Genomic DNA, 26,924 nt, shown 5'->3' with positions numbered 1-26,924 from the left:
TTTTTGTTTTGTTTTGGTTTGGTTTTTTTGCAGAAATCCTGTTCAGAGGTCCCTTTCATCACCTGCATTGTATTAATTTCATCTAGGTTCCCTGCTGCTGGTGTGCATCTCAGCCAGGCAGACAGAGGGCAACAGTTGGAATGAACATCATTCATTCAGGGAGTTCAACCAGGAAAAGGAGAAGACGTGGCGAGCTGGCTCAGAATCAGCTCCATTCCCACTCCCCGAAGCTGCAGCCTGTACCTGGAGGGGAGGGTCCTCAAATCCAGTCTGTAATAGAAGAAAATCTGAATCAGAGGAAGAAGAGCCTAGTCCTTTTGGGTTCGTCCAGTCACTTTTCTACTTAGGAGAAAGGATAATAATAATAATTATTATACAGGGCATAATTATTATTAGGGATAGAAAGCAAGCTCAGGCCCTCTTGGCTATGGCCAAGAGTCCTGAAAGTAATTCACGCTCATGATCCAAAAAGGGGCAGCAATAATGCATGCAGTGGAGGGAAGTTCTTGGGAAAGAGTCCAGGCTATTCTTTTTTTTTTTTTTAAGTTCACTTATACATAATTTACTGAGGTAAAAGTGGCATTGAACTAATAGGAATTTGGATTTAGAAATGTCTGCAGCATACAACATGATGGCTATAGTTAATACTGCTGTATGACATATTTGAAAGTTGTTAAGAGAGTAGATCCTAAGAGTTCTCCTCACAAGGGAAAAAAAAACACAAAGGAAAAAAACATTTTTTTTCTTTTTGGCACCTCTATGAGATGATGGATGTTAACTAAACTTTTGGTGGTAATCATTTCATAATATATGTAAGTCAAATTATTTATACCTTAAACTTATACAGTGCTGTATATTACATATGTAAATAGTATAATTTTTGCAATGCTGCAGACTTAGTTTTGAGCAAATCATGAATGAAAGGACTTTTTTTCTCTAGGTAATAAAATCTAATAGCGTAAAATTTTATTTTTTATATAGCCATCTCTTTAAAAGGTACCTATCTTTTATAGATACCAGACAGATACAGCTGTGATTTTTGAAGTCATTGATCAATCTAACCGTGTAAGTGAAATTTATTTCTGTTGTTTTAAGCTTAAAAAATAACAATGAAATGGGGGACAATTATAAAGCAGTCTTGCTGAAATGCAATGTGATGTATAAACTCAAACTCCGTACATTTAAAAGTACTCTGACAAACACAGTTCTTCCTAGAACTACTGAAGATGGGCTAATATATTCTGATGACTTCACTGGTAAAATTATCCCACTGGGTTAGAATGCCACTGATTTCAAAGCAATGAGGTAGGCACATGCATTCAACTCTGAAGCCCTGAGTGATTTTATGAAGCTGCTACATGAATGGACACTAGCTGGCATGACAAAGCAGAACTTTGGTAAGTATAGTGTTTTGTTGCCACTTAAAATAGTTTTGAGTGAAAAATGAGTATTTTTCCTACACCTTCCCAGATTTTACCCTAAATATAAGTTTGGGGGTAACGTTTCAAGTTTAATACATTTGTCCCAGGTCCTTGAGATTATCCTTCCCACTGCCATGTTGTTCGTCAATAGAAAGTTTCAAAGGGCCGGAGTGCCTGGGTGGCTCAGTCAGTTAAGTGTCCAACTTTGGCTCAGGTCAGGATCTCAAGGTTCCTGAGTTCAAGCTCCACATGGGACTCTGTGCTATTAGTACAGAGCCTGCTTCAGATCCTCTGTCCTCCCCTCCCCCCACTCTCTGTCCCTTCCCTGTTCTCTCTGTCTCAAAAATAAATAAACATTTTTTTAAAAAAAATAAAGTTTAAAAGGGCCATGAAATCATATTAGATACAGTAGAATAAAACTTATGCATGTAGTTTTCCATGAAGGAATAGTTGACACGTCAAATGAAATTGGACTATTGAACAAAGGCTGCTATTATGGTATTAGATTCTGTTGGTAATAGATTAGATACCTCAGTGTCCTTCAAGTTGATGTGGAAAAAACAATATACAGACAGAATTCTGTGCCTATTTATGTACCTCAAACTCTTCTCTTCCCTACCGTAGTCACCTTACTCTAATCCTAAAAACAAAAAGCCCATACCAAACTAAAACAAAACCAACAAAAAACAACAACAACAACAACAACAAAAACCCAAACCAAATGATCTGGGCATATCAATTGTTCTGTAAAAGATCAGATGATTTCTAAGCATCCTTTAGGTGTGAATACTGAATTTTGCCTAAAGAGACCATCAGTGTTCATGTTGTAGCCTCTTTTCCTTGAAAGCAATCCTGAATCTAGAGGAATCTTCCATGACAGCTGTTCTGAAATATCTAAAGGGCAAAACTAGTTGGGTAAGGTGTTTTCTGTAGAGGGATATAATCTTTGCAAAACTTCTGGTAGCTAACAAACCATTTGGTACTGCTTTGGGATTTGTATGTATTTTTATACTTTTCTGTACTTGAGATTAAAATCTATCTTCCATTTAAACCGTTCTAGCTGTTACTACCTAACAACCTTCAAAACTTGGTATCATGTAGTTTGGTTTGTTGCTTTTACATCCCCATGTTTTCATGCAGTTAGTAGATTTTCCTCTAAACAATATGGACAGATGATACCTATCAGAGAAGAAAGGCCAGTGTCAGAGTGGGTGCCAAAAGCAGAGATTTATCCTGAGTATTTTTAGATGATTATACCATCCCCTTGGTCTTGTTTATGTAAACTTGAGGACCCACCAACCATCTCAGCAAAGTTCTGTGCCAAGAGGTTTAGCCTGGTTTTGATTCCCAGACTAACCACTTCCTAGCTGTATGACTTGGACAAGTCAGTCAACCTCTCTAAGCCCTTAGTGTTTTCTTTTGTAAAACAGAGATGAGACCCTATCTCACAAGGCTGTCGTAAGTACTGAATAAATAAATACACCCAAAGCACTTTGTACATACCTCACTTATATTAAGTGCTTTAAAAATGTGTTTCCTTCCTTCCTTCCTTCCTTCCTTCCTTCCTTCCTTCCTTCCCCCCCCCTTTCTTTCTTCCTTCCTCTCATCCTCCCTCCCTCCCTCCTTTCTTTCTTTTTTCTTACATTAGTAAAGAGCCTCCTCTACCATGCGGAATTGCCTGGGACTTCTTATGAGGAACTATACACAGCAGCAGTGACCCTCAGTAAGGAAAGACAATTATATTTGCAATGCTCATCTTTTCAGAATTGGATATTATTTATAGGATTTAATTCCTGTGGCATATTGTAATAATGATTACCTATGACCCTGTTGTGTATCTCCAAGTGGCCTAACACTATATATGGCTCTTTCCTAAAGGAAGAATGAATTAAAGATTTAGAAACCTTCTTTCTGTAAGTACAGCCCATTAAATCATAAGCAGACGTTTTTCCTATAGCCTTCCTCAAATGTAATTGTATATGTGTATTCCTTTAAATAGTTTTCCAAATGCTGGTTCTCCTCCATACAGGAAATGCTATTTCTTAGGAATATAGATGTTCTTTGAAGCCAAACAAAGGACAGAAAATGACAAGCACTGAACTTCCCTCTGCTTTTGAGCTTGTCCTGCACTTCAGTTTACTTTGAGATGTATAAAAAGATGAAGAAATGATTATTAGTCTTATATTATTTCTAAATATTACACATTTTCCTGAGGTGACCCAACTTACAAGCATCATTTAACACTGGGCCGTATCACTATGGGGCTTCAGATAATTTGAGAAATGAGTTTTAGTCATAAAATAAAAGCAGGAAGTGGAATAGGGAGGCAGCATTTTCCCCTGTCTCAACCATGAAATGCAATTTAGTCAAGATCCACAAAAGACTATAGAAGAGAGTGGCATACCTTTGCTCAGGGAAAGACTATTTTTCTTAGATGAACTTGATTAAGAATGCTGGATATTCATGAACCCAACCTACTCAGAAACAGAATCTTGAATTTTTTCCCTGTTACTACCAAATGTTTTGTGAGAGAAAAAAAATTAATGTCAGATTATAGTATGAGGGTTTTACTCCATAGATGAGTAGGGTCATAGATGAGAGGTTCTTCCACCAAGAACTGCATAATGTGCTGGCATCATCCTTGACAAGTTAGGTCATCTAGAATCATTTCTTGCTGATGGGGATTAAGGAATATGCATTCTGTCAGAGGTTTGCAGACATCTGTCTTTGTGCACAGGACAGTTCCAGATTATGGACAGTGTTTACTTGGTCTGAACTGTGTGGCTGAGTGGTATTCTGACAAAAACTTCAATTAGTTGCAAACATTAAAAAATCAGGACCAAGGGTGCTTGGGTGGCTCAGCCGATTAAGCATCTGACTCTTGGTTTCAGCTCAGGTCATGATCTCACAGTTTGTGAGTTCAAGTCCATATCAGGCCATGCACTGACAGCACAGAGCCTGCTTGGTATCCTCTCTCTTATCTCTCTCTGTCCCTCCCCTGCTTGTTCGTTCTCTCTCTCTCTCTCAAAATAAATAAATAAACATTTAAAAAATCAGGAGCAAGGATGTAGAGAAATAGAAGCTCTTGTGCACTGTTGGTAGGAACGTAAAATGGTACAGCTGCTGTGGAAAACAGTGTGACAGTCCCTCAAAAAATTAAACATAGGATTACCATATGATCCAGCAATTCTTCCACTTTGGGGTGTACACCCAAAAGAGTTGAAAGCAGAGACACACAGATATTTGCACACCTATGTTCATAGAAGCAATATTCACAATGGCCAAGAGGTGGAAGGAAGCAACCCATGTGTTCGTCAGTGGGTGAATGGATAAACAAAATGTGGCATTTGCATATAATAGAATATTATTCAGCTGAAAGGAAGGAAATTCTGACACATGGTACAACATGGATGAACCTTGAGGACATTCTGCTAAGTGAAATAAGCCAGTCACAAAACAACAAATTCTTTGTGATTCCACTTACAGAATATAAGAAGTATCTAGAGTAGTCAAATTCATGAGAACAGAAAGTAGAACGGAGATTGCCAGGGGCTGGGGGAAGGGGGGCAATGGGGAGTTGTTTTTTAATGGGTACAAGAGTTTAAGTTTTGCAAGATGAAAAAATTCTGGAGATTGGTTGCATAGCAATGTGAATACACTGAACACTTGAATTGTATGCTTACAAATGGTTAGGATGGTAATTTTTATGTTATGTGAGTTTTAAATTAAAAATTAAAAAAAATAGGAGACTTCACATTAAAATCTGGATTTGCAGGTTCTCTTGACGAAGAAGAAATGTAGCAATCCAGAACCTACATGGAGAGCTGCGCAGCCCTGTCCCTATAAATTGGGTATGCTCCCTCTATCTCCTGATTTCCATCATGCCCACCACTCCATTTTCCCTCCTCTGCTGCAAGGCTGGTTTCGGTGGCCATTTTTCATTTATAGTTGCTATGCTCAGAATTAAGAGGAAAGCAAACTATAGCTCGTATTTATGCTTTTATTAACATTTTTCTTTTACCTGGCTTGCTTTTTCATTAATGTTACCTTTTTGGTCTCTATGGGCACACAAGCTTGTTGCTGTTAACCAAAGGGTAGGCTAGTTTTTAGTAGGAAAGTGTCAAAGAAAAGAGAGAAATGATCAATGGGGTCTTTGGCTTTGGCTTGATGCTAAATGTAATGATTTGTTTTTTAAGCCAACATGCTTCTTTTGGCAAGATTCTTGACAATTAAAGCATGAAACTGCCTTTAGTGCTCAGTTGAAGCCAGATGTGTCCTTGGGCACTTAGCATAGGGATATAACTGAGTGCAGTTTCGTGAACATGCTCTTATTTTGGTGTGGGGGCAATACTAGCAGCCCCCTCTACTAAATGCATCCTGCACCACATGATTCACTGACTGAACAAAACCAAACAGATGCTTTCCTGATATTCACTCTGGCACAAGTCTGGGTAGCCACGTTTAGGAGGGAAAATATTTTTTTAGCTGGCCTAAAGTAAAAGAGTGAGCTCTTTGGCCAGTAACCAATGCCCTCAGGCCTCCTCTAAGCTTTCCAGGGGTTCCATGAGGTGCCAGCATCTGCCTTTCCCCAAATGATCATTCTCTACTCCACCCATGATCCTGATCCGTTATCATTTACCTGCCTGTGTTCCAGTTCCTCAGCTTATCCAGGTGATAGTAATTTATCTGATAAACTGAATTACAGCTAAGACATTAATGGATGATGATGGCTTAATGTACACCCCTGCCACACATAGCATGGAAATGTCCATGTCTTATCCTGAGGGATAACTGTGGTGGACATGGGAGCCGCTATGCCAGGCCATTGAAATGATATTGGGGGCAGTGAGGACATTTGTGTCCAGGCCTCCACACTTGGGCTCCATTTGCTCTCTGCCACTATGAATGCCAATCACAAATTCCACCTGACAGAAGGATCTGGTTATTACTACCTGTTAAATGCCAGTCTTTCTTGGCCAATTCAAGAAGACCCTTGCACATTTATAATTAAACTCATTTGCCTTAAAGGAATGTGGATAGAAGGGGTAAAACTAGACCTGAGGCTGCTGAATGGGCAACCACCCTGTCTCTACCCTGAACCTGCTAGGCTAGGTTAGAGGCTCAAAGCCAGATGCTAGAAACAGGTGTGAATAGGATTGCTGAGGTCATGCTTAGAATGCTTATTCAGAAAGACTAAACTCAAGCACTGGCCTGCCCCCTACAAAGCATTCCTGAACCACAGGCCCTTGGATAGCTTAAGCATTATGGATTCCAGCCTGGAAAAGAGAATGCATCCAAAAGCCTGAGCCAGGCAGCAGTGTCTGAAGAATAAGTGAGGCATGGTCTATAATTCCCAGCTGAGGGTCTAAGCCCTGGAAGTTCTGCTGGGCAGGTCTTCCATTGTGGGCATTTCTTTCACAGGAATACAGACATTTCTGCTTCGTGATGGAGCAACTGGGATACATGAGGAAGCACAGAGCTGTGTAAATATAGCACACTCTCCATGAGTGCTAGAGGACGAAGAAAAGAGGTTAGAAAGAAAACACCCACTGAAAAGCGTTTTTTTGTTGTTGGGAGTCTGCCACTGTATACACTAAGTAAAGCAATGGGGGGAGGGAATTGATTTGGGGGCTTCATTGTCACTAACTGCTTCCTTTTTGCTGAGGTAAGACCAGAAACCAGAGTAATTTCCTCAGGCCTATGAAACAAGAAGAAATTAACCTCACTCGCTTTTTCTTAACCCAGAGTCAGATTCATGGTGTATACTGTTTGGTGTGTTTTGAAACATGGTTTAGGCATTGATGAGGTCAATAGATGGGGTGGGGAGCAGGAAGAAGCTAAAACATTGGTATCCCAGCCTGGCACAAACTTAAAGCCAGCATTCTTCTCAGATATGGACCTGCCAATTATGTGTTCAATATAGAGTGTGTGTTCTCACCCTTTCTGACAGAACTGAATTACAAAGAGCTGCTGGTTATATCATTAATTCCTACCTTGTGTTAGATAAATAGGCCAAACAGGCTGTCTTCAAGAGCAATGGGAAGTTGATAGTATTATTATGCCCAATTTATGGATGAGAAATCTCAGGCTCAGGAAGGTTAAGGAACTTGCTCAAAGTAACTCTAACGAGAGAGCTGAGGGTTATTAATATAAATGACTACAAATCCAAAGAACAAAGCTAGAGCTGTTGAGCATGTGAGACTCAAGGGAGGGGCCAGCTCCACCCTTGGAAGTCAGACTGAGAGCCAGCAGTAGCACGGGTGCAACTAAGGGACTGGAGTGCTGTCACTGCAAGGGTCAGCCACAGTCCTGCAAGCAGTGGAGGCCTAGACACGTCCTCTGTCTGCCCCGTGAGGCTGTGCCGATGCGCCAAGAGTGGTCAGTCAAAGCAGGGGAGCCCTTCCTCACACTATTTTTGCCTCAGTCATCAATCACCCCGGGTAAAGTGGGGATTCACTCACGTTTCCTAGATGCGGGCTTGGCGAACAGTATACTGCACATGCGCACTCTGTGCCATGGCGGAGGGCAGCGGATCACTGGGCCCTAAGCGCCAGCTGCTCTGTGACCTTGAGCAAGTCACTCCTCCTCTGTGGTCCTCCACTGTAAAATGTGCAAGTTTAACAAATCCTACTTTACAAGACTGTCCTGAGGTATTACTGAGAGGACCTCTGTGAAAGACTAAATGATAGAGTCATGTACACACATTGGTTACAGTCTTGCCGCTGGGCATTGGTTTTTCAGATGCATTAACGATGGTGGATGAATTCCCTGCTTTGTGGGTTGCACTGGGGGAAAAGGCATTTTTCATGGAATCCACTGAGATATGTAAATAAAGACAGAAAAAATCCACAGGATGTACAACACTAACAAGGGTCTTAAGGTTAAATCCGAATAATAAACAGTTTTCAAACACAGGAAGCAAAACTCAACTAGCTGTGTCATAACAACTCCCCCAGAGAGCTCTCCCTGGTGCCTGCGTTACTGTTTTCATGGAATTGTGGAGCTGCAGGTACAGGTTGCCAGGGGGGATGAATTCATTACACCCCTCACAAACAATTTATATTACATTTCCCTCTTTAAAATGGATACATCCGTTTTAGTTTCCTATTAAAGTAACCTTTACTAAGGATGCTATTTGATCCTGAGAAATACAGCCTACAGTTTTAGTGTAGGGTTTGTTTGGGGTTTTTTTGCCCTTCTAGAAAAGCCCCCAAATTGACAGTGATTAGAATGTCACTTTCCCAACAGGAAAAAAAAAAAAGCCGGAGAAAGAATTGCGGTTGTAGGATACAAATGAAAAAGCATTAATAATGTTTATGTAATGGTCTCTCCTATAGCTTGCTCTCTCCTATAGTTTTTTATGTAAAATGACTGCATTTTATTATCATAACTTCTTATAATTTCCAGGTTTATTAAGTCCTGGATAGTGTTATGCAGTAAATGTAGGCCAGTCCTGAGCACTGATTAATTTTCTATTTTTACCAAGCTTAAATTCCAGCACAGTCAGGGCGCTGGTATATCAGCGATTTGTAAGCTCGAATCTCCTAATTTGTAAAACACAAGCAGTCACTCTCAGCAGGGATTTCTGTTTGAAAATAATTTGACACCCTGAATCCCTCAATTAAATTGAGAGAACATAGTTAAATTTTCATTCATTTCAGTTTGTTTTGGAAAATTAAATAGATCATTTCAAAGAATACAGGACCTATAGTCACACTCATGGGAAATCATGTTCTTAGTCTCCTGCTTTATTTTTAAAAATGTTCTATAATACTTTGTGAGATTAATCTCACTCAGAAAAGCAGCTTTTCAGCCCTCTAGCCTCCAACATCTCTCACCTCTCAGTCTCAAGTGGCAAGTAGAGCTTGCCCCTGAAATCAGGATGAATGGTTTGATCTCAGAGGTCATTTGTGTGAAAATGATTTTATCTTTTGGCCTGTGATACCTATGGAGACCCAGGGCTCCACATGGCTGCTTTTGTTTGGAACTCTAGCCTAGTGTTCATCCTGGTTTAGGAAAATATAAATATTTTCAAGGAAACTGAATTTTGGGATGATGAGAAATTTGATAAGGTCTCAAATCGGGGGACACATGTATTGGTTTCTGAGAACCTAGGAAATAAACCCTTCAAGAAGGGAAAAGACTCTTTGCTAGCCGCTGCCTGTCTTTTTAACCATTTAAACCATAGATTTTTTTTTTCTTCACTCTTCTCTCTCTCTTTCTTCCTTCCTTCTCTCCTTTCCTATTTTTCTCCTTTCTCTCCCTTTCCTTTCCTTTCCTTTCCTTTCCTTTTTTTTTCTCTCCTCTCCTTTCCTCTCCTCTTCTTTCTCTTTCCTTTCTTCCTTCCTTTCCCCTCCCCCATTCTCTCTCTCTCTCTCATGAAATGTTTTTTTTTATTTTCCTCTGGGAGCACCTTTGTAACCTCATAGGACAACATTTATAGTGCCTGGGTTGGGAACTAAGATAGTATGGGCTGGTGTTCCTTGGTGACACTTTCCCACTGGCCTTGACTTCCACACATCCCTTTTGCTATTTTAGAGTAAAGAGCTCAAATGTGTAGGGGGCCAATGTGGTTCTGATGTTCTGCGTCTGAGCTCATGATACTCTAGATAGGAAGAATCTGGAAACACTTGTACCATGTACACCTGCTTGTTAACACTTGGCTTGGGAATCTTGGACTTCTTAGCAAGAAGACAGCTTGGTGCTGGAAGTCCTTGGCCCATGACAGGGTGGCCTCTGCAGTTCTGTAAAATCTGGTTTAGGTAAGATAAGGAGTGAATTAGGGCATAAGTGTGTCATGAAAATATACAGAGACATTAGCTTATAGAGTAATTTATATCAGAACTAAAAATAGGGAACCACAGACCAGTGACGACTAGTCATTGAATCATTAAGCTCAGCTTAGTCACTTAAAATCATTAGGTACCTCAGCTATCTCAGCTCTTGCTATGCTTGGCCCCAGGCAAGGGGAGGAAGGGGAGGAAGGGGAGACAGGATTGTTGGTTTTGGGCTATGAGGCCTTCCCCATTGCCAGACACTTGGAACATCTTAAAGATTATCAGCACCTTTCTCCTCCAGGCTCTCCCCACCTGCCTTCTAACTTTGCTAAGCTACTTTAAATGATAGTACATGTGTATAAGGACCTTCTTTATACCCATTAAAGCAGGTACACACACACACACACACACACACACACACACGAGATAGAAAAGGATTTTGTTTAACACTTATCTTGGGATATATTCTTTAAGAAAATGTAACAATGCTAAATGTGAATGCACCTAAACAAAACTTCAAAATGCATGAGTCAAAAGTGATAGAATTGCAAAGGTAAATAGACAAACCCACAGTTATAATCAGAGACCTCAAACTTCCTCTCTCAGTAATTGATGAAACAAGTCAACAGAAAATCAATAAGGATATCAGAGACTTGATCAACTGACCTAATTGACCTTTACAGAACATTTATCTAAACAAATACTATGTTTTCAAAAGTGCACTTGGAACATTCACCAAGATACATCATATTCTGGGCCATAAAACCTTAAGCTTCTTAAATTTAAATCTTAAATTTAAAAGGACTGAGATCATATAAACAGTATTGTCTCTACACAACAGTATCAAACCAGAAATCAAGCAGAAGGATGTCTGGAAAAATCTCCAAATATCTAGAAAATAAACACTACTCATCTAAATAACTCATGGGTCAAAGAACAAATCCCAAGGTAAATTAGAAAATATTTTGAATTAAATGAAAATACAACATATCAATCTTGTGAGATGCAGCTAAAACAGTGATTAGAAGAAAATTTATAGCATTAAATGCTTGTATTAGAAAATAAGAAAGATTTCAAATCAATAACTTAAGTTTTCACCCTAAGAAACTAGGAAGAGAAAATCAAATTGAAAGTAAGTATAAGGATGAAAATAATAAAGAGCAGAAATGAATGAAATAGAAAATAGATTTAAAAAAAAGTAGGGAAAACCAATAAAGCCAAATACAACCAATAAAGCAGAGAACTTAAATTACCTGATTTAATTTTGTTTGTTTATTTATTTTTGAGAGAGTATGCAAGGAGGGGAGGAGCAGAGAGAGGGAGACACAGAATTGAAGCAGGCTCCAGGCTCTGAGCTGTCAGCATAGAGCTCAAACTCACAAACTGCGAGATCATGACCTGAGCTGAAGTTGGACACTTAACAGACTGAGCCACCCAGGCACCCCTTACATTACCCGATTTAGAGACTTCTATAAAGCTATAATAACCAAGACAGTGTGGTATTGGTAGAGAGACAAAGATACAGATTAATGGTTCAAAACAGATGGTCTACAAGTAGACCTGAGCATATATGGTCATTTGAATTTCTATGAATCATCAAGGTAGTTCACTGGGGAGAAAAGATAGCCTTTTTAATAAATAGTGCTGGAATAAACAAATATCTATATAGAAAATAAGCAAACAAGATCCAAAACCTTGATCCTTATCTCACAATACAAAAATTAACTTAAAATGATCTTAGACCTAAGAGCTGAAACTATAAAAATTCTAGAAGAAAATGTGAGAGAAAACCCTTGTGGTTTTTGAGTTAAACAAAGATTTCTTAAAACACAAAGCATAAAGGGGAAAATGAAAAATTGAACTTTATCAAAACTAAAAATGCTTGTTCTTCAAAATACACTTAAGAACATGAAAAGGCAAGCCATAGACTGGGAGAAAATATTTGCAAAACATGTCTGATAAGGGAGTTTTATGCAAAATAACATAAAGAACTTCTACAACTCTCTAATAAGATAAGCAACCCAAAGAAAGTGGGCAAATACTTCATCAAAGAAAATATTAAACTGACTTAGAAGCACATGAAAAGATGCTAAGCATCATTAGTCATTGGGAAAATGGCAAATTAAAACTATGTACCATATATATCCATTAGAATGGCTACCAAGTAAAAGATTGACACAGTACCAACTGGGGTGCAGGGAGGGGATTAACTGCAAAGGCATATGAGGGCACTTTGGGGAGAGATGGAAATATTCTACATCTTAATGTGGTAGTGGCTATCTAAGGCTACATATTTGTCAAAAGCGATTGTACTGTGTAACACTTAAAATCAGTAAATTTTTAAACCACATATCTTCCATCTCTTCATACATGTAGTGTCTGTTACTTCCTGTATATCCTAATAATTTGCTATACTGGGCAGTGAGGGCTGTAAGTGCCTTTAGATGGACTTCAGAGTTGAACCATCATAGATTTTATGGAGTTTACAGCATCGAAGGGGATAAGTGCAGCTGTGGAAACATTCAGCCAAAGGGGTGCCTAGGAAGAGATTTAGAAAACAGTTTGGGAAATGGACATTTATATAAGAGCTTCAAGGCAAGACATATTTTGAGAAATGCACTGGGCTATTTCACTGAGAACTTGTTATTATTGTCACTCAGCATGGTTTGTGTCAGGCCTGACTCCATAACCCTCCCAATGAAAACATCCTGAAACAATTTATAAAGTTCTCAGTACTAAATTTCTCACTCTCTAATGTGTAAATAGATGAATCTTTTCATTGAGTAGTTGCTTCCTTTTCTCAGTGGGAAGATGAAAGTAAATAAAAGTAAATGCCCAGAGTCAGTGCAGAGAAGCGGCAGGATGGGAACCTAAGTCCTTTTTACTAACTTTAACTTCATTGATCTTTCCAGTGCCCGAGACTTAGCAGAATTTCTACCCAACTTGTTTGTCTGTTTTCAGGCTTGAGAAGCGGAATGTGAAAAGTAGATATTCTATTCTTAAAAAAACAAATAGTTATAATATAGTAAAACTTTTAGGTTCTCTTATAATTGTAACTTCAGAGTCTGGTGAAATATATGAGTTGTGGTTCTCTATAGAGACAGAAATCATAGAGATTTTAATGTGAAAGTCCCTATCTCCAAAGCAAGTGACTCTCACTGGGATGTGGTGGTGGGGGGGAATGGGAGGTCCTGTGACCTTGATTGAGGCAGCTGCCAGTTTAATCCACCAAATAGGAAGACATTTCTCTGGAAAGTCTTGTGCCCTGAATAGCTCCCATTAAACAGCTTGGACAAATTCTTCCACACAAGGCTGCTAACCCTCATTAGGAAGGGAGGAAGGGGAACAGGGGGTATCTTTCACTGTTGCTGCTCCCACTTCTAGAAAAATCACACTGCCACATGTATTCCCGATAAAATACTTAATTGTCCGCGGGTATCGATGATGGGAGTGGTCCCTGTGTTAACACCCGGGTGTAATTTGCATGAAAGTTGTGTAGGAAGAGGAAGGGCAATGGAGGGAAGCAGATTGGACCCAGAAATGGCCACAACAAGGTATGCCTGGGAGATGAGGCTCACAGAAACTGCTTTCCAAGGACAGCTGACCTGCTTTCTTCCCACCTTATTATTGCCCTGCTGTCTAAGATTGACTAGGGTGGGATGTCACTTTTGCAAAATAAATTTAAAAATTAACACATGAAGTAGATCAAATGTTATTTCCCCCAAACTCTCTTTGCATTGAGGGAGCGTACAGCCTAGAAAGGTGGAGACTTAGAGGGCAATTTTGTAGTTCATGCACAGGGGCTTTGCACAATGTGACCTGTGACCTCTTTCACAGGGGTTCCTGGGAGAAATCTGATGTTAACAGGGCTCAAAGTGCATCCTGCAGAAGAATCTCTCTTCTGTGCGATTCAGTTTTTCCACAAGGCTGAACCCAAACCTTGTTGAGGAAAAAAAAAATTTTTTTTCAAGAATGAAGGCAGGGAAGACAACAGTGCTCCTCTGATCCAACAAAAAGCAAAATCCCAGTTCGCCACTGGTGGAGACTGCTGATGTCTAGTTTTTGCCATGACCAGTTTCTAACACATAATCTGCCTATATGATTAGGTGAAGAGAGAAGGTAAACAGGTTAAAGTAGTGAGTGCCTGGGTGGTTCGGTGAGTTGGGCATCCGACTTCAGCTCAGGTCATGATCTCGCGGTTCGTGGGTTTGCGCCCTGCATCGGGCTCTGTGCTGACAGCTCAGAGCTCAGAGCCTGCTTCAGGTTCTGTGTCTCCCTCTCTCTTTGCCCCTTCCCCTCTAATGCTCTGTCTCTCTGTCTCTCAAAAATAAATAAACATTAAAATAAACAGGATAAAGTAGAGATTATATGGTATCAGAAATCACAGGCAGCAAAAGCAAGGGCAGGTTTCACTATGTGGATGGCTATGAAGAAAGCATGTAGGAACAGAACATTTGCCTTCTTAAAAGTTTGAAGGTGACTGAAGTGAGTTTATAAATCAGCAAGTGGGCCTGAGATGCTTCTGAGATTCTAAGGCAACATTATTCCCTGACATAATAAAGAAAGTTGAGACCATCAGTGAAATCAAGAACTTTTGTATCGCATCCTAAGTGTCCAGGGAACAACTAATGATAAAGTGTGAAATTCCAATAAGCTAACTTTGCATTGAACAAATACTAGTCTAGTGAGTTGGATTCTGAGGTGTTGAAAGTAAATCAGGCCGGCAAAAAATTCACAGAGGCCAGCAATATCTGATACTATGGTGAGATCTCTATCAACCTGTCCATATTCTTTGCAGTACTGAATGTCAATCACCCTACTCCACTGCTCTCCCATCTGCCTCACCCTTATCTTGCAGGCATGTGAATGTGAAGGTGCACAACATGGGCTCAGTGGATGGCAGACGAGAAGCATGACTCTCCCCCTGCCTCTGAGCCTCATTAGACGCAGCCTCTGAGACGCATTACAAAATGTATGGCAACAAAGCCCCAAACCTGAATTCTCAGAATGTAAACTGAACTCTTCAGACAATTATTCAGATCCACAATTATTCAGGATATTCCAATAAAATATGGAGTTTTCTCTCTCTCCATTTGCCCCACTGAGTCCATGGCCAATACTTCTACCCACTGCTCTTCACTGCAAATAATGAGCAGACTATAAAGACACTAGGAACATTCTAGGGTACAAGGTGTCTGGCTATTAGACATTGGGGGCAGATCCTACTCACACATAGTTGCAGACATGACAGGGACCCATGGAGATCCTACTGTCATTGCTGAACAGACAGCTAATGAGGCAGAAAGGAGCTATGATGGGAGCTTCCAGAAGAGTCAATGTCAACGCAGGAAAAAGTCAATGAGCCAGAAATAGCTGAGGGCTTTCAGTACCAGTCACCCTGAATTGCTTTTGAGCTACAGGCACAGGGAGCTGGGCATCAGGTCCAGCAGGGTCATTTACTCAAAAGCATGTGAGGTTTGAATCTTTAAATATTGTTAAGCTGATAATATTCAAAAGGCTATTAAAAGAGTAAGATATTCATCCCTAAGCAAATCTTATAACAGTAATTAAGAAAATGCTTGACTTTGAGAAAGGTGTCTCAAAAATAAAGGGTGTTGGCTTTATGACTCTTCTTTGGTTCTCATTCCTTGTGTCTGGTAGATGAACATTGCTCCTTCTGCTTTTTATTCATTCAGAACTGACCTGGCTGAAATCCCCTTGATGTTGCTGCACCCAGGATATCTTTCAGAGATCTCTCTCAGGAAAGACTGTAGAGGTTTCAAAGAGACTGAGAAGTCACCTGGCCCACATTCCCACCAGTGCCAAGAATTTCCTATGTATCTTTGACAGGAGTCATCTGGCTGCCTCCTGGGTGCCTCTGATGTAAGCAAATGAAATGCGGTTTCTTAATCTGTGGAAACCCTGAATATTCCTGAACAAGTCCTTTGCTGGTCCTCCCTCTACTTTAAAAGCCGTGAATCCTCATGGCATTATTGACAACTTTTGAAACTGGCCTGTCCTAATGGCCATTTTGGAGGGTCCACTTATACTGGATTACTGAATAATTGCCCACTGAGTCTCTATTCTGAGTCAGGATTTGCCCCTCCATGCAGGTTTAGATAATGGAGCAATTACCCCTCCGGAAGTCACCTTGAGATGATTACATTGTAGAGAGTTTGAAGCCATTACTATTATCTAGAACTCGGTTCAAATTTTTAGATGGCTGAACCTCAAAGTTGGGGAGAAATTTATCTCTGAGCCTATAGAGTAGGGACATTATGGAAGAAACTATATGAGATGTTAGTTAAGGGAAAAGAAAATATTTCCTACCCATTAAAGTAAAAATCAAGCACTGAATCTGACGCCAGATGTAGTGAAGTATAAGAAAAGCCAAAAGTGCTAGGCAGATTGCTAACTCCTGTGAGAAAACAAGAAGAAAGCTTCACTGATATTATCACAAATAATATTTGTCAACATCATTTGGATGGATTTTGCATTTTGGTTTGGAGCCCTATTATATGCTCCTATTATGGGGTATTTCACACGGTTTTCAGAAAACAGCTCTTCCTGACTCAACTTCCACTAAATAGATAAGAAAGTTAATTAACTTTCTAGAAATAAAATTCCCATAAATTTTCTAGAAAACATTATACTCCGTTTTTTAACCTAAAAACTACCTCAAGATGTTTCCTCATACCAATTATTTTTTGTCATTTTTCATTTGTGAAAATAAATATATGACACAAAAGCATGTTACTTTTAGTTTTCCAAACATAATTTCGTTTTATTATCTCATGAAATTAAGGTTTACTTGAGCAGATAGTCAAGACAATGAGTACTTTTCTGATTTTTGAAAATTGCTGTTGGTTGTTCATAATCACCTGATGACCCAGGAGCATGGAAACAGAATATTTCTTTCACATCCCTTGTCTGAGCAACACTCAGATCCACACATCATTTAAGAATGTTCATGGGTATGGAGCAACCATGAGCATCCTTCCTTGTAAAGAAATTGTAGAATATTTCTTCTGTGGAATCTTTGAGCCATGCCAACATTAGGAGTTTCTTAACTCCTTATAGGAAAAAGACATGGCCTTCAAAGATATTATATTTAAAAAAAAAAAAGTATTAAGTGACCCTTAAAACCCCAAAAGTAGGAAAACCTGTGCTTTTCTGCTCCCAGCAGCACATGTTTAGGAAGCACTGGTTTAATCAAGCAAGACTATCTTTGTCTAGCCATAGCCAACACACTCCCAGAATCCATGAATTAACCAGAGGTTATTTTCCAGAGCAGACTTAGAACTCCGTTCAAACGTGCTCCTTCAGGGTTGCTGGGAATGACACAAAAGCAGGTGATTAGTGTTTAGAAGCCCAAGGAGGACACAAAAGGCTGAGCAAGGGCAAGTGGCCTTTGCGAAGGGGAACCAGTCACTGCAGACAAAGCAGCTTTAAACTGCATGCTTAAGGGCCAGGCTTGCGTGGACCACCTCCCTGGGGAACCAGGTGTGAGGTCACCACATATGGGTAGAGTGAAGTCCATTTTTTTTTGTTTTGTTTTACAAGGCTTAAAAAACAAGCCAAAATTGGGGAATGAGTTGTTTCTGTGTTTTTCCCAAGGCCATGGTTTCTTTCTGCCCCTTTGGAAGCCCTTCTTTCTTGCTGTGATTCCAGCAGGACGCTAGATGGCAGGGGGAAGCATTCAGACACAAGAGCATCAACACTAACCTGAGAAGTAGCTGCTGGTGAACTAGTTTCCTTACCACTCACTGCTGCCCTCTCACTGGCTGCAGCTTCTGCCACTTCTGCCTTCTGCACATTCGAATCCTCAGAACCAGGAGGCCCTATGTGTCCCAGACTTTCGCTCCCTGGGGTGGAAGGTGGGTTGGTGATGGCTTTCCGGGTTTGGCCTTTATACCAACTAGGGTAAAACAAGGGATCCGCAGTGTCCGTTGCTGCAGGGACTGGAGTTTCAGACTCTGTGGTCTGCTGAGAGCCAGTGGGCACAACCTCCCCCTTAATCAGGACAGATAAATTCAAAAGTAAAAAAAAAAAAAGAAGAAGAAGAAAATGCAGTTGATTTTAGTTCCCTTTGGGTTTGAAAACTGTGAGCTCTCTGTGCAGTGTCTGATTTAGCGCACGTTTTAGTTCATCCCACCCTCTGCAAGTGCTAAGGGAAGGAAAGATGATAGCACTCCTCTCTCTGGGCACCTGCATGTGCCTTCTCTTTTCTGGGCTTGTCCTTCCCTAGATGGCAGCCTGGGCAGAAAGACAGTGGATGACTAAAATGAAGGTTGCTTATAAAATATCAGATATAGGAGAAAGGTCAAATTATTGGCCACAATTAATTTTTTGACATTCTTGGTGGGCTCCCCAAACCTCTTTCCTAAAATCCCAGATTGGTCTTATTGATCAAATCCAAGTCTTGTTAAGTTACCACACCTCTTTCAAATTCAGTGCAATTTGATTTCAAGATTCTAGGAACCATTAACAGTATTTCAGCCTGGTTTCCTATGGAGACAGAGCATAGAATATAATTCTATAATTCAGAGTTTCCCCTCTGAGGTTTTGTTCCTATAGATAATCTCAATCCATTTTGAAAGCAGGTGCAAAACCAGGATTCCTTTTTGATGAATCTACATTGTCCACAAACTCCATAGGTTGAGACCTCTCTGCTGAAGGTGCCATGAAGTCAGCACAAAGACTTGAAAACTGGACAGTGACATCTTAGAAGCTAAGAGTCAGCCAATCAGATACAGAATTTGGGATGAGTTATCTCCTAAGAAAATTTTAAAACAATTCTATTAACACATAATCTCATCAAATGACAGATACATAGAAAACTAGATGGCATTTGTTTGCCCACTTAATGAAAGATATGGTTATATTTCAGGGTAGGTGATAGGGACATAAACTAACATGGCTTCTCTGTTTACTTCCTTTTTTATCTACAGAAAGTTCAAAGTTCTGAAGGGACATTCATTTTTATTTCTCACCTTAGATTACTTATTACTCTGTACTCCATCTCTGTATCCAGAGCAGACCCAATCTGCGTGACATGGCTGTGAACTAACAGGTTATACACATACCCCTCCCCCATGCACACACAATTTCCAAAGATTGCCTCAGATTCTAGTGGGAAAATTGTGTTAAACTAGGTCTTGCCAACCAGTTATAATAACACCAAACCTGTTGAATCATCTAGAGGACTTTTCTCCCTTTACACTGCCTGTGCTGAATTCTTTGGTCTTCCAGATACAAATGTCTGGCCTTGTATGACCTTTCTCTTAAGGCAGAATAAATTGTTTAGCCTATTCAGCAAGGACACACCTGTGAATCCTGTAGGAAGGCATTTGTGAACAATTACCTGTGTCCCTGGGGCATCTGTGGCAGGTGGGAGGGCCGGAGGTGGCTCCGGGGAGGAAACTGGAAGCGCCCCTGGGGCAGCCTGGAGCTCTGAGGCCAGCTGAGAGGGCTCCGAGGCTTTCTCTGGACTTTCATCCTCTCCTGATGACTCTGTTCGAACATTTTCTACCTCTTCCACTTCTACTTGCTCTCTTTCTTCTCCTCCTTCTTCTCCTTCTCCTCCTCCTCCTTCTTCTTCTTCTTCTTCTTCATCTTCATCTTCATCTTCTGGTAAGGTAACGTGTTTTTAAAATCATTATAACTACCACTGCAGCTATGATATCAATTAATGGCCAGTACTTCCAGCCCAGATTAAGGTCAGGGCTAGGGAAATCTTCTCCATCAGATATTGGACTGTGGCCCAAGTATGTCATGCTGGGGCTTGTGCTTCTAGTTAAATGTGGGCAGGAGAAATGTGATGATGGGCCCAATCATCACCATCCTCCTTGTTTCCCTCTCCAGTACAAAGTGCGTCTTCAGTACCACTGTGCAGAGCCTGGTCACATTTATATCATGCTCTGTCACATCTGCAAGCTCCTGGAGGACTGGGATTGTCACTAACGTATCTCTGCCAAATTAAATGGAAATGCAACTCTCTTCCCTATCTCAGAACGCATACATTACCCTTGTCTTCTTTTACTTTCTTACCTCCTCTGTTCAGTGAACGCTGACTTTTGCCACAGTTTATGCCATGAGTCTTTTCCTAACACATTGATCTTAATATTCCCTCAGGCAATATTAAGGAGAGACAATATTAAGTAATTATTTTAGGAAGATTCATCTTGAAGATTTGCTTCTGAAGTTACATCTGTACACACTAATACAGCTTCATGGCATTATTAGAGGTCTAGCCAAGGAGTCTTGTGACCTAGATGGGCTAGAATGAATCAAGACAATCAAAGTTTTGGTCAGCTCCAAGGTAATTGTCCTCTTTTTAATTACTTCATGAGGACAAATTTCCAGGAGGGTCTCTGGACCACATGGTAGGGGTGCATTTATAACTCATGAAATATAGCTGGTCACATAGAGCCAGTTTTATTTCCAGATTTTTTTTATTCTATGACTCATTACTATTCTTGCCCTCTGATGTTTGATTAAGTGGATGTGCTACAATATCTATCCAAATGTCATCTACATTTTATTTTTATCTCATCCTTATCCTTGCACTTCATGACACTTCACATCATTGTAGTCAATACCTTGTGTAGGGTTGATGTTGAGACATCATCATCACCATCAATTATTAAGTATTTGACTACCCAGAGTCAAATGCCCAGTAATGGCATTATAATAGGCACTGTGATGTGCAAAGCCAAATAAACACTGTCAACCAACTCTATGAATCTGTAATGAAATGGAGTTTCACATTGGATTATGATCCTTGTATAATTGTCGACATCCATTCTGGAGGTGATTCTGAATCCCCCTTCTCTCCTGCTGAATCCATCTGCAGCTTTCACACACCTGCAACTTTGGCCAAATGGTCACAAGAATAACAAACCTCTGTAAAAATCAATTTCGCGTATTATTTTTTCTTCTCTATTGAGGTTGACTGTGAAGTGGTTCATGTTCTCATAACCATGTTCTATTTTCTCCATCTGAAATGCCTTCGATGCCTCAGAAATTCTGCAACAAAGACAAGTTGCCACTTTTTGTCACCGTTTAACATTTGATAGCCTTGGGTAAAAATGAAAAGTATGCATTTTTCCATAAAATGAAAATTACTTACTTTTGTAACAGGGTTTTGGCATTCTGTGAAAGCAAACAAAAGACAGACCTACTTAAATTCTTTTCATCAAAGACTTTATTCTTTCCTCCGCTGACTCTGAAAATCTCAGAGCTTAGTTTCTAAATGCCATGAATAACTGCTGTTTTATACCGGAACCCTCTTATATTTAAGCGATATCATGGTCCCTTAAATATATGCTTATGAAATTGTTTAAACAGGTGGAGACATGAACACATAATGAGCTTATAGTTTAGTTGGTAAAATAAATCAAAATGCTGTGTGCATAAAATAACAAAAATATGATGACAACTACTTCTCCAGCACCCACCTTCTTGGTTAGTTCCATCAGGTACTGAAAGAATACTTACCTGCAGAAACACTGCCATTTCTGGCTCATCCATGAACTGGATTCCTGATTCAACCAACTTTGACACATTTTCCAAGTGATCAGAATACTTTTTGATCAGAGCACGGACACGTTCCAGTTTCTCCTCTTGGGTTCGGGTAATGACTTGGGTCATTTCATTCTTCCTTTCCTCCAGGATGCCATACAGGTAATCAAACTTCTCACAAAGTTCCTGTTTCTGTTTTTTACAGCATTCCTGTTAGTTGAAGTTAGCTCATGTTAGAAAGTGTTTAAAAGAGTGCCTATTTGGAGAAATCACCTTGGGGTGCCTTGGTGGCTCAGTCGGTTAAGCAACTGCCTCTTGATTTTGGCTCAGGTCATGATCTCATGGTTCATGAGTTCGAGCCCTTTTGTTGGGCTCTGTGCTGATAGCACAGAGCCTGCTTGGGATTCTCTCTCTCCCTTTTTCTCTGCCCACCCTTCTCTCTCTCAAAAATAAATAAATATTTTTAAAAAATCACCTGGATACTTCGGGAGATAAATTTACTTATACAGTATATTTTTTCTTTTCCTTGAAGTTGTCCTTTGGGTATAGATTCCCATTGTGCTGATGTTTTGAAAATCTCACTTTGATACTCAGACAATCTAAAATCAACCAAATTGACTAAATGGACCAATGAATTTTCAATATGTTCTATGTAAATGGGGAATTTCATAGGAATTAAAACAGTTTTTTAAAAAAATACATATATATTGGTTATATATATATATATATAAGGTTATATATATATATATATATAAGGTTATATATATATAAGGTAATATATATATAAAATATAAGGCTTATATTTTGCTTTAGAGTGAGTGTGTGTATATGTGTGTGTATAAGGAAAAACTATGGTACTTCCTGATTTATACCCTTCAGTCTCTCTCTGCTCCACTTATACTGCTGCTGTTCTAGTTTCAATCTTCCCTTGGGGTTTTGGAAGCTGCCCACCAGCCTCTGTATCTGGAATTCCCTCCTTCAAGCAAACTCATACACTACAAACAAATTCATTTTCCTGGAGTACATTTATCTGGGGAATGGTGTTTTTCTCTGACTAATCATTGTCCAGAGAATAATATTTAAACTTCATAACTGGCTTTCCAGCTTCTCCATGACCTGGTTCCAACTTTCCTTCATAACATTGCACTGTTCTTCATCACATACCCTGTGTCCAGCAAAAACGAACCACTCACTTTCTTTGCTCATCATCACCCCTCTGTATAGAATGTTCTTTCCCAATTCATAGTTGCAAACTCGAAGTAATCTTAAAGACATGGTTGAAATACCACTTCTTCCATAAAACTGTCTTTGATCTCAATGACTGAATGCCGTCTTTTAATTCTTCTGAAATCCCATAATAGTTACCACTATGCCATACACCTGTATTCACCTGGTCCTCTATTTATCCAATACTGTCTAAGACAGAGAAATATGGGATCTGGTCTTTGATTCCTGGAGAGAAAGGCTGTATGGGAATTCAAACTTGTGCATTTGCATTGTGTGCCGGAAGCACCTCCAGTACCATCTAGCTCCCTTCTCTCTGAGTCCATGTTTAAAACATCATTAACTTTCCAGATGGCCTGGTCATTGTCCTTTTGCTTTTTCAAGTTCCAGTAAGCTTGTTATGTATACATGCCAGTATCATTGGACCTGACCATCTCTGTGTCCAGGAACTTTATAGCTAACAGCAAGTTTTGAGACCTGATGATCCAACATAGCTTTCCTGTCTGGTGGGGGCTTCTTGGGAATGCAGCCAATTGATTTGACATCTCTGAACTTTGTGTAACCCTTATTACATGTTCTTTCATTTTAGTAAACATTGGTCTCTTAGATGTCAAGTATCACTTTCTTCTTTCACATGAGTTTCTTAAATATCTAAAGTATAGTCTCTTTAAGGATAGAATCTGAGTCTCTCTGAGACACATACCACTTCGGACAATAGATGTTCAGTATATATTGTTGAACAGGTTTTTTAAAACTGTGTTTTTAAAAATGTGTTTCATTTCTCCACAATTTTTCTACTATTCTCAGAGTAAGGGAAAAAATGGGTAACCTAAAGCAAATTGTTGATTATGAAGATATTCCACAAATTAACAAGAAATAACACCCCTCACTCCACTGCCTCCTTTGGAACACAATTCTCATCACATTTTCTGACCAATAATAAAGCATGATGGAGATCCAATGATTCTAACCACTTTAATAGTAATTACTGGTTAATGCTATCATCCTGCATCCATTCATTCATTTAGCAATCGGTTCTTAAGCATGTCATTTGTGTCAAGCACTATGCAAGGTTCTGGGGACCCAACAATGAACTAAAGCATAATTCCTGTTCTTAAGGAGCTCAGGTTCACTGAATGAGAAAGACTATGGGCCAATAATACAATAATAACCTAGTAGGCTGAATAATTTAAATATCTTGGAGCTTTATACCAGGTTTTATAGAAGTATGTGGATGGGGGCCATTCAAAGGGAGCTGGGGTGTGTGGGTGGCTCAGGAAAAGCTTCCTAGTGGAAGTAATGCCTGACTAAAGGAAGAGCAGGAACAGAGGAGGTTGGAGGAGGGGATGAAAATCCATGGAGCGCCTTGGCAGTTGTCAAAGTAATAGTACTAGGGTCCATACAGCATGTCCAGACATGGAAATTGCTGGGCTTGCCAAATTTGCGTCTATTTCCAGCCCTTTAGCATGAGATCTGGACTATTATGAGGCCTCAGAACGGAAGCCAATTAGTAACTTCCCAATCAAACTTTCTTTCACTGGACTGCTTTCTGTTCTAAGCTTACAGGCAAACTTGAGCCCACTGCATTCCTGAAATATGTCTCTTTGACATTCAGAAGCTCTACTGTTTACTGCAAACATATGATGGTTTCTAGCTTATGAATTGTGCACTTGAAACATATATACTGAGTATTAAGATGTGATACTGGTACAATGTCTTTGTTTCTCAAACGTTTTCTTCTAAGCCAAATTATTTATGAGACTGATGTCATGTGTCATGGCTAGTGTTTGATTTAGTGGTTTAAGTGAAATAGCCACTTTATTTATACATTATTTTCAATTCCAAGTATTATTTTATTTACATTCTGGTTTTCTATTGATTTGTACTATATTGAATCTATCATTTTAATAGCATCTATTATTTACTTATTTACAGTATAGGAAATTCTATCCTATGCATGGCATATGCTTGATTATCATTATTATTATTATTATTATATGACTACATACTGTATAAAGCACTTATAATATTACATGACATATTATAGGTACTATATCAGTGCTTATTAAATTTAGATCCAATTTTCCTTGATTTGAGGGAGGGGTCAACTTGGCAGAGAAGTAGGGGGATCCATACTTCCCAGGTCTCTCAAACAAAGAAGTGCTGAAGCCAGTTTTCCTTGATTTGAATTATTTAATTGTGGAACTTTGAAGCTGCATGGAATATCAGAAGTAACCTGCTCCAAACCAATCATTTCACTCATGTGGAAACTGAAACCCAGCAGAGTTAAATCACTTTCTCAAGGCATTCTGCCATTTATTGTTAGTTCCTGGCCTATAGCCAAAGACTTTGAACTCCTGGGTCATTGTTACTCCTACCACACCTTGCTGTGAAATACTTGAAAGTAACTTGAAAAAAATTTTATGTGAAGTACTGTGAACTGAATATACGTCTTTTAACAAATCTACTCTGTAGTAAGTAGGTTTTTAAAGATGAGAAAACTCCAATTGTTTCAGAATTATATTCATTAGTTCATTCTTTCAGCAAAATTCACTAATTACTATGTACCAGGCATTAGAAGATCTGAAAACCTGCCGTAGTTTTCCAGTGTTCATAAGAAGGGTAGAAAAATTATTATATTTTCTAATCTCTAATTTAAAAAAAACCTTAACTTCTTTTTTTTTCTTCATTAATGTGCCTTTAGTATAATTCTGTGTAAAATATGCTAAGGGTCAGACAAATCGGTTTCTGAAATAGAGAAAGTATGCTTCTTTCTTGGAATTATGAAACTAGTACTTACAGACTTTTAGAAATGAACTTGAGATGTTCAGGTTAACCTAATGTCAGATTAAAATGAGAAATAATTCCCTGAAATTAAAATTCTTCTATTTTTTTTATTCTCTCTGAGGTAGAAGCAATACATGAAGACTAAGGTGGGCACCCTTCCATCTTTCTGGACTACAAGACCTTCAAAATGCTGTGAAGGTCAGTTAACAACAAACGCCTCAGCTTATCAACTCCCTCCTCCGAGGTAATTAGGGAACAAGTATATGCTATGAAAGAAAAATATGCTCTTAGAGGCCAGCTCACTAGTGAGTGATTACTCTGAATTTCAGTACCTACTGTGCCTTTGTAAATGTGGACCTGAAATGCTTTCAACAGTGACTTTCCAGTAACCTGAAAAATGGAATGGGAAAAACATGGACTTCTGCATTATCAAAATGTCTGCAGGTAGCACACTTTAAAGGATGACTGTTACCTGCAAAAGTGTGATAGCAACCGTCTTTATCTCTTCTCCACAAAAACTTCCTCACCTCAAAGATTTCTTTTTGCTTTTAATGTTCTATTTTACTTATTTCAGTAAAAAGGCTGGGTTAAAAAAAAGTCTTCAGTAAAAATTCTTGGCTCTGTACCTTCTCCCTCCCCCAACGTCTCTGGATAGTAATTGAATCAAGATACATACTTTTTAAACTTTCAAGTTTATGTTTTCAAATATTCTCCATTTTCTTCCTTTTGATATCTGTGGTTCCTATGTCCTGTGTGTGTGTGTGTGTGTGTACACATGCACATGTGCATGCATGCATACCTGGGTGAGTGTGTTTAGCAACTGAAGTAACTTCCATCATGAATGCCCTAGGCATTGGCCTCCAAGCATATTCTGATGCATAGCCTCCAGCTGCAACATGACCTACCTCCTGGGTCTGCCAGACAGTTATATGTATTGGCTTCTTAGAATAACAAAATAAAAGTTGTCCGTGATCCTTGAATGAAAATAAAATGCATCCCATCTCTAAGGTGAACCCAGTATGGATGCAATATACCAAAAAGGGGTGATTTTATAAAGGGAAAACTATGGTGCCCATATTAAAAAGGCAAAATGATGACAGGTAGAATATCTGTTTCTAACCAATGTCATAATATTTGGCTAAAAAGAAAAAAATCAAGTAATCATTTGGTCATTTCCTTCGAAGTGAGTAGG

General features: G+C 39.3%; 1 protein-coding gene and 1 long non-coding RNA gene across 4 annotated transcripts in view; one reads left to right on the top strand and one right to left on the bottom strand.

Moving 5' to 3' along the window:
* Window positions 1-90: 90 nt before the first annotated feature.
* TRIM55 (tripartite motif containing 55) overlaps window positions 91-26,924 on the bottom strand; it is a 42,800-nt gene continuing 15,966 nt past the window's right edge. Inside the window, exons 5-10 of one of the 3 annotated variants that reach the window (XM_047842563.1) lie at window positions 21,698-21,931; window positions 21,330-21,352; window positions 21,102-21,226; window positions 19,563-19,828; window positions 17,924-18,211; window positions 91-270 (exon numbers count right to left, since the gene is read on the bottom strand). In XM_047842563.1, the coding sequence (XP_047698519.1) occupies window positions 148-270; window positions 17,924-18,211; window positions 19,563-19,828; window positions 21,102-21,226; window positions 21,330-21,352; window positions 21,698-21,931 (1,059 nt within the window). In that variant the 3' untranslated portion in view covers window positions 91-147. The remainder of the gene's footprint in view (window positions 271-17,923; window positions 18,212-19,562; window positions 19,829-21,101; window positions 21,227-21,329; window positions 21,353-21,697; window positions 21,932-26,924) is intronic. The other 2 variants (XM_047842564.1, XM_047842565.1) reach the window with 2 other exon arrangements.
* Window positions 179-26,260, top strand: LOC125156482 (uncharacterized). The gene is made up of 3 exons (XR_007148623.1): window positions 179-321; window positions 1,014-1,065; window positions 25,858-26,260. It is a non-coding gene; the product is annotated as an uncharacterized LOC125156482 (long non-coding RNA).

Source organism: Prionailurus viverrinus, chromosome F2 (assembly GCF_022837055.1).
Source record: "Prionailurus viverrinus isolate Anna chromosome F2, UM_Priviv_1.0, whole genome shotgun sequence".
In the NCBI taxonomy this organism is placed as follows: domain Eukaryota; kingdom Metazoa; phylum Chordata; class Mammalia; order Carnivora; family Felidae; genus Prionailurus; species Prionailurus viverrinus.
Note: the sequence above shows the minus strand (reverse complement) of the source record. Positions and strands in the feature narration are given on the sequence as shown.